This window comes from Oryzias melastigma, linkage group LG8 (genome assembly GCF_002922805.2).
Source record: "Oryzias melastigma strain HK-1 linkage group LG8, ASM292280v2, whole genome shotgun sequence".
NCBI classification, from domain to species: Eukaryota; Metazoa; Chordata; class Actinopteri; order Beloniformes; family Adrianichthyidae; genus Oryzias; species Oryzias melastigma.
The window spans coordinates 6,639-14,160 of NC_050519.1; the positions used below are offsets into that span (position 1 = coordinate 6,639).

The 7,522-nt window shown below is 47.4% G+C and overlaps 2 protein-coding genes across 2 annotated transcripts; one reads left to right on the forward strand and one right to left on the reverse strand.

Annotated features, from left to right (window-relative positions):
- Positions 1-4,934, forward strand: jmjd8 (jumonji domain containing 8). The gene is made up of 9 exons (XM_024272680.2): positions 1-294; positions 1,124-1,219; positions 1,490-1,538; positions 1,640-1,736; positions 1,993-2,061; positions 2,525-2,644; positions 3,637-3,704; positions 4,525-4,659; positions 4,730-4,934. The coding sequence occupies exons 1-9, from the start codon at positions 134-136 to the stop codon at positions 4,808-4,810; spliced, it is 876 nt and encodes a 291-aa protein (XP_024128448.1). The 5' UTR covers positions 1-133; the 3' UTR covers positions 4,811-4,934.
- On the reverse strand, positions 4,389-6,934 carry LOC112146710 (mastin-like). The gene is made up of 3 exons (XM_024272681.2): positions 6,763-6,934; positions 5,420-5,565; positions 4,389-5,274 (listed from the first exon to the last, which is right to left on the reverse strand). The coding sequence occupies exons 1-3, from the start codon at positions 6,932-6,934 to the stop codon at positions 5,020-5,022; spliced, it is 573 nt and encodes a 190-aa protein (XP_024128449.2). The 3' UTR covers positions 4,389-5,019.
- Between the last annotated feature and the right edge of the window lie 588 nt (positions 6,935-7,522).

Genomic DNA, 7,522 nt, shown 5'->3' on the forward strand with positions numbered 1-7,522 from the left:
ATCAAACTACTTTAACCGGATTTTAAAAATCCGTGATGTGGAGGAAGTTCCGGGCTGGCCGTGAACGCAGCGTCGTTGTGAGTCATGTGGTGGATTCTGATTGGCTGCTGAGCAGGAAGTGTCTCTGGGAGCGATGCGGACCGAAAGCGCTCGGTTCCGGTCATTCCGGTTTCCTGGGTTCCCGCTTCAGCTGCGGATGGAATCCAGAACCAGAACCGCGGCGGGGGTCCGGTTCTGGGTTCTGCTGAGCTTTGCTTCCCGCCTCGCTGGGCTGAAGGATGACGGAGGGGGATGGTGAGTAGTTCACGGTCCATCCGGAAACACCAGAACTGAGAGTTTATTTGTTGATTTTGATCGTATTCTGTTTAAGATTGAATCAATAATATTTACAGTTATGCATAAACGGGATTTAATAAACAGCAGCAGAATGTATGCAGTCATCTCCAGGTATTACTAAAGTTTCTATAGTTTGTTACTAAAATGTCAAATAATACAGAATAAAACATTTACAGCCGTGGACAAAAGTGTTGGTACCCCTCAGTTAAAGAAGGACAAACCCACAATTCTCACTGAAATCACTCAAAACTTACAAAGTAACAATAAATAAAACACCTGTGATGTCAATTAAAGGACACACCTGAGTGAATCATGTCACTCTGGTCAAATAGTTTTCAATCTTTCATTGAGGTACCATCATTTTTGTCCAGGCCTGTTTCATTAGTTTGTTTTTTTAAATAATTATGTTAATAACAATTCAAATTGATGGCTGATTTTGATTGTTTCATTTTCAAAAATGTTTTATTTATTGTTACTTTTGTAAGTTTTGAGTGATTTCAGTGAGAATTGTGGGTTTGTCCTTCTTTAACTGAGGGGTACCAACACTTTTGTCCACGTCTGTATGTATCAAAATGTCTTTTAATGTAATATTCTTTGAAATAGTGATAAATTAGTGTATTCATAGTTTATATGTGCTATATTACAATTATATCTCTGTACGTTTGTAAACAGATGTTTATAAATGTGCATAAATAGAAACTGTAACTTAGTTTTAGCTGCATTTATGATATATAATGCAGCCCGTTGCCATGGTGACCAGGAGACGCTCTGCTGTGTCTGTGTTCAGGTTCAGAGAGACCGACTTCAGGCTGGAGGACGAAGGCCGCTGTAACCTGGACGTCCTGGACGCCTCGGAGCTCTCTCACCAGCAGTTCCTGGACAGGTGAGTCGGTCAGGAGCAGGTGAACGCGGCAAAGCTTCACCTGACCGTCCGTTTGTGTAGTATTTATGACCGCAGCGCTGAGCGTACGCTAGAGTTATCTACAGAGAGATAGATTTACAATGATAACTTCATGTTTATAATCCTGAATTTGGAAATCATGTTTCAATTTGAAGTTTAATTTAAGCTCAAATTACGTCTGAAGGAGCTGAAAACGAGTTAAATAAATGTGTGTTTTTGATGGTTCTGCGGCTGATGCTCGTGTTCCTGCAGGTACGCCTTCAGCCGGCCGCTCGTCCTCAGAGGACTCACGGAGAACTCGGTACGTCCTCAGCGGGCTGATGCAGCTGGTTCGTCTCTGAGCGGTCGGCCTCTGGCCGTCCGTGTTCGATTCCCTCGCTGAAAGCGGTCTCCGTGTTTCAGAAGTTCCGGCTGCTGTGCTCCCGGTCCAGCCTGCTCACGGAGTTCGGCTCCCGCAGAGTCAAGCTGAGTACGGCCAACACCCACTCCTACAGGAAAGGTACGCCCGCCCAGCTCCTGCAGGAGCTGCTCCTCCTCCTCCTGCTGCTGCTCCTCCTGCTGCTCCTGCTGCTCCTGCTCCTCCTGCTCCTCCTCCTCCTCCTCCTCCTCCTGCTCCTCCTGCTGCTCCTCCTGCTGCTCCTCCTGCTCCTCCTCCTACTCCTCCTGCTGCTCCTGCTGCTCCTCCTCCTGCTCCTCCTCCTGCTCCTCCTGCTGCTCCTGCTCCTCCTGCTGAACCTGTCTGTCCTCTGTTCCAGTGGAGGTTCCCTTCCAGGAGTTCGTGGACGTTCACCTGAAGCCTCAGCCTGCAGACGCGCTCGGCAGCGGTGAGTCCGTCTGACTCCTCCTGTTAGTGACTCCATTAATGCAAAACACCCAGAATTCATCAAAGTCGTGCAGGTGAACATCAGGGGGCGGGGTTTGAACCTGAGAGTATTTTATTTTGAAAGTCTTGAAATCATTCATCCAGAAAAGTTTGCAGATTAAAAAAACTTTCATCATAAAGACTAAAGAGAAAAACATTCACCTGAAGGTTTGATGTTTCTACAAACCTCACAACTGAAACCAGAAGAATCGTGGTTACCATGGTAACCATGCTCCTATCCATCAAAACGGTTATAAAAGGGTTAAACGGAGTTTAAGTGTTCATGGTTTTGGTTCTGAAGCTTCTGCTCTGACCTGCAGCAGACATTTGGCTTCAGGATGAACTCTGACCTTCTCCATGTTCTCCATGTTCTCCTGGTTCTCCATGTTCTCCATGTTCTCCATGTTCTCCTGGTTCTCCTGCAGACACTCTCTACTTCTTCGGAGACAACAACTTCACGGAGTGGCAGAGTCTGTTCCAGCAGTACGAGCCGCCGCCGTACGTCCTGCCTCACAGCAGCGGCGCGTACAGCTTCGGGATCGCAGGTCAGAGCGTTACATGGATGTGCACGTACATGCACACTCTCACACATGCACACTCTCACACATGCACACTCTTGCATGAGGAAACAGATGTACTCATACAAACACCTGGACACACATGCTCATAGACACGTGTACATGCACACACACGTGCACATACACACACACACACACGTGCACATACACACACACACGTGCACATACACACACACACGTGCACATACACACACACACATTTCCGCTGCTGGAGGAGACGACTGAGGAACATTCTGTCTGTTTATTAACAGCTGGATAAAATAAAGACGATCAATCAAATCGATCAGTGATGATCGATTTGATTCAATTTCAATTCAATTCAATTCAATTTTATTTATATAGCCCAATATCACAAATTCAATTAGCCTCATTGGGCTTCATGCCTGTAGTTTTAACAGATGCACAGATGGAGTCATAAAATATGCACAATAGGTAAAAACTAAACAGACTATAAAGAACAGGTCATCCCTGCCCTTAGACCCTCCCTCACGGTAAGGAAAAACTCCTAAAAAACCCTGAGTCAGGAAAAAAGAAGAAACCTTAGGGATTCCCACATGAGGGAGAGATCCTATCCCAGGACGGACAGGCGATACCAGAACGGTTAAAGAAAAGTTAGCTGCTAAAACTGCATATATGAGTAGAGTTCATTCATATAGAGCTGAGGGACGAGTGATGATTAATCGATCATCATTGATCGATCAATCAAATCGATCAGTGATGATCGGCTCCATCAGTCAGGAGTTTTCTGAGGGTTTTCCCGTCACTTCTGTCCCTCAGTGGATCGTTTTCAGTCTGTCTGACTAAACAGACCTCCTAACACATCAGGATGAACCGGGTCGACGTTCTCCTGATGATGTTCAGGTGAAAAACTGGAGCCAGAACTCCAGGAGAACTCGGTCCGGTTTCCTCTTCCAGAGTTCTGTTGCCATGGCGATGACTGACATCCTGGTTCTGTTCAGGTGCAGGGACCGGCGTGCCCTTCCACTGGCATGGTCCGGGTTTCTCCGAGGTCATCTACGGAAGAAAGGTTCGTTCACAACCCGCCGTCATGCCTGAGGTCACACGGGTCATGTGGAGGTTTCTACTGAAGAAAAAGATTCTAATCTACCAAAAACCAGCAGAGATTTCCATCGGAACCAGTCTGGGATCTAAGTCAATCCCTGCGGTCCTAAATCGGACTTTTGTGCTTCGATGCTCGACCTTCAGATGGTTGAAGGTCAAGTTCTTTCACACAGACGGTTCTGTTTGCTTTTCAAACGGATGTTAGAGTCCAGAGTCTGAAGATCCTGAATGTGAGCTGATCCGCAGCCTCTGGTCACCTGGTTTCCATGGAGACGTCAGGATTCTGTCCGGACCTCCAGCCGGAGTTCATGCGGAGAAAAAGTTGCGTAAAAGATTTTTGAGCGACCTGAAAGCGGCTCGCTTAAGATGGAGAGGCGTCGCCATGGCAACCACCCGATGCTGGAAGCCTGACGTGTTTGAGAAGAGAGCGGGACGGTGTCAGGCTGTTTCTGTCAGAGCTGAAGCTTCTCTTTCAGCTGCTTTAACTGGTTTCAGATCAACGGTTCACCAATGAAACTTCAGAGGTTACAGTCACTCCTTATATTCGTGATGTGTGTGTAGTCATTGAATAGTTTCAAAAAACTTTATTGATTTTACTTCATCCCCCGTTTGATTGGTGACATGAGTTTCATCTTTTATCAGGTTTGAGTTTTACTTTCAGGCTCGTTTTATTGAAGGAAACCAGATTTTTCTTCATTTTAGCATCAGGTTTTCAGTGATCCGCTCCGGCGTGATCCGGCGTGATCCGGCGTGATCCGAGGTCTTTAACCAGTTCTTCCTCACAGCGCTGGTTCCTCTACCCGCCTGAACGCCAGCCGCACTTCCACCCCAACCGCACCACCCTGTCCTGGCTGACGGAGACGTACCCCCACCTGCCGGAGGACGAGGCTCCGCTGGAGTGCACCATCAGGCCTGGAGAGGTGAGGGGCGGGGCAAGGTGGGGAGAAGGGGCGTGGCCGGACGATCCTCAGCTGGCGGTACTTTCCTCAGGTGCTGTTCTTCCCGGACCGGTGGTGGCACGCCACCCTCAACCTGGACACCAGCGTCTTCATCTCCACCTTCCTGGGCTGAGCTCCGCCCCCTCGGCGAGCGCTTTTCCTGCTGTGACCTTTGACCTAGCAGAATCCTGACGGTGTTTGACCTCATGAACATCAGACGAATGAAAAATAAAACTGAACAGGAACGCCTGAGTCCACAAGTTTGACTTTTATGAGTTTAGAGATGAGGTTTGAATTCTCAGAAAGATGATTTTTAGTCTCTGACGGCGTCCTTGACGGCGCTCAGAAGATGACCGGCAGGATGGCGAGCAGAGAGAAGATGGAGATGAGGGGCGCCGCTCTGCTGGCAGAGCTCCAGAAGTAGATGTAGCCCGCCGGGTCTTCACCGGTGTGGCTGCTGATCCAGGACTGGTACTGGGACACCCGGACGTAGACTCCGGGGAAATCCGGAGACCCGCAGCCCGTGACGAAGCTCGCCACTCCGGCCTGGATCCACCTGGAGCCGTTCAAAACCACCAGCGGGCCGCCGAAGTCTCTCTGCACACGGACATGTCTGTCAGACGGCTGCGGCTGCAGGAGCTGTGGCTGCAGAGGCTGCAGAGGCTGCGGCTGCAGAAGCTGCAGAGGCTGCGGCTGCAGAGGCTGCGGCTGCAGAGGCTGCACCTACAGCCGCCCTCCTCACCTTGCAGAAGCCCTCGCCCCTGAAGTCCGGCCCGGCACACATCATCTTGGTGGTGACTTTGCCGGTGCCGTAGGCGGCGTTGCACTGAATGTTGGAGACGATCGGGACGCTGACCTGCTGCAGCCGCTGAGGAGGAGGAAGAGGAGCTGCAGAAGGAGAGAAAGGCGGCAGATGGAGACGCTCAGGTGTGAGGAAAGAAGTCACAAAACCTCTGACCACATTTAGGCTGAAAAGGGTTAAAAACATTCAGGAGATCCAAACCTGCCATCGCAGAAAGATCTAAAGCTGATTGAATCATCTCAAAACTTCTTTAAAGTTTTAAAAATGGACTATTTTGGCATTTACTGAGACTTTTTAGGCTATTTTGGAGTTTAGCTAAAATTTCAGCTACATGCTAGCTGTTTTGGCTAATTTAGGATTTTTTTAAAGGGTCCTACCATGAAAATTCTACTTTTTGAATTTTTAAATGCATTCTACTGATCGTTCCCAAAGCAGCATTTTGATCCGTTCCTCCATTTAAGAGTAATCCTCTAAAAACCTGCACTGTCTGCAGCAGCCCCTCCCAAACCCACGACAACGAGCGGGTGATATCGTGATGACCTCAGCAAGATGTGAACCGCCCCCTCCAGGAAGAGTCTGTGCTGCAAGCTCCGCCCCCAGGCTACAACGAACAAACACCCCCTTTCCCCGCAGACCTGTGGTGCCGAGGTAGTTATCTCCTGCCAGGATACACTTTCTGACAGGAGATAACTACCTTACCACCACATCTGTACCAGGAACCGCTATCGGACCCGTCTGTCAAGGTGGTCTCGGTTTGTTTACAATCGGACTGAACTGTTCGCTCTGAGATTCTTCAGTCTGAATACGAAACAAACAGAGATCAGAACAACTGAACCAAAACGGCCACCGTACCCGACAGTCGTGATGTAAACACCTTAGAAATGAGGCGATCGGTGATCCGCGGACAAATGTAGAGCATTAGATTATCATGTTAGCCAAAGTGAAAATATTGGTCCAACTGTTTACTTGTTAGAACGTTTATTTTAACATTAAAAATCTCTTTTCTGAGTCTCGTTACGCGACACGCTACGGCTGCTGCCGTGACGTCATCTTAAAGCTCTATTGTAGTTCCAATAGAATTCTCTTAAAAACAATGTCATAAAAACACAATAATAAAAATAGATAAATAAAAATAAATAATAATAATAAATAAAAATACCACATCGATGAGACACAGAAACTCGTTAAAATGTGTTTGGATTAATTCATGCTCAATAAAACAACTTTTAATCTGATCCACATTGATTCTACCAACAATCTACACGTCACAAACTCTTGTTAGCGTGTGTAGCTGTAGCTGTAGCTGTAGCCGTAGCCGTAGCCGTAGCCGTAGCCGTAGCCGTAGCCGTAGCCGTAGCTATAGCCGTAGCCGTAGCTATAGCGTCTCCAGTGACTGTCACGCAGGATTCCTCCGCGGTACCAAAGCTGCAGTAAAAGTGTTGAACCTTCATCCATGTTTCTCTCTGTTTTGACCCGCCCCCTTAGCTGCTGACCAATGACTGAGGAGATCTTTAGTCACGTGGTTTTGTTTACTAACGAGGCTCAGGGAGGCGGGCTCAAGGATGATGTTGTGAAATGGGCGGGACCAACAAGGAGCGAAAGGCGGAGCCTCAGAGATCGAGTCGTTTTACTTCCGGGCATTAAAACAGACTCATATTTCATGAATCATTTGCTTTTTTCAGTGTTCCAAAGGTAATATATGATCATATTTATGGATATAGTTTACTCTGGAAGGCTGAAGAAAATGATGGTATGGTCCCTATAAAGATTCTTAGTCAATTTCTGAGTTAGGCTGATATTTACGTGCTAGCTGTTTTGGCTAACCTAATTTTGTTTTTTGTTTTTTTCTTTTTGGTTATTTAGCTAATATTTTAGCTCAGCTTCAGCATTTTCAGGTATCATCTTCAGCGGCCAAATTCAGTTTACAGCAGGAAATGCTATAGATCTAGTTCATGATTATGGCCCGCAGCATCAGGTACTGATGGCAAGGACCATATTATTTTTGCAAAAACGTCGAAAAATGAAAAAAGCCCCAAAAAGACC

Coding starts and splice junctions, on each gene's coding strand:
- jmjd8 (XM_024272680.2), top strand. CDS start 134: ATGCGGACCGAAAGCGCTCGGTTCCGGTCATTCCGGTTTCCTGGGTTC. Junction 1,737..1,992: donor CACCCACTCCTACAGGAAAG/GTACGCCCGCCC, acceptor CCTCTGTTCCAG/TGGAGGTTCCCTTCCAGGAG. Junction 3,705..4,524: donor AGGTCATCTACGGAAGAAAG/GTTCGTTCACAA, acceptor TCTTCCTCACAG/CGCTGGTTCCTCTACCCGCC.
- LOC112146710 (XM_024272681.2), bottom strand. CDS start 6,934: ATGGATGAAGGTTCAACACTTTTACTGCAGCTTTGGTACCGCGGAGGA. Junction 5,566..6,762: donor CTACAGCTACAGCTACACAC/GCTAACAAGAGT, acceptor CTCCTTCTGCAG/CTCCTCTTCCTCCTCCTCAG. Junction 5,275..5,419: donor GGGGCGAGGGCTTCTGCAAG/GTGAGGAGGGCG, acceptor GTCCGTGTGCAG/AGAGACTTCGGCGGCCCGCT.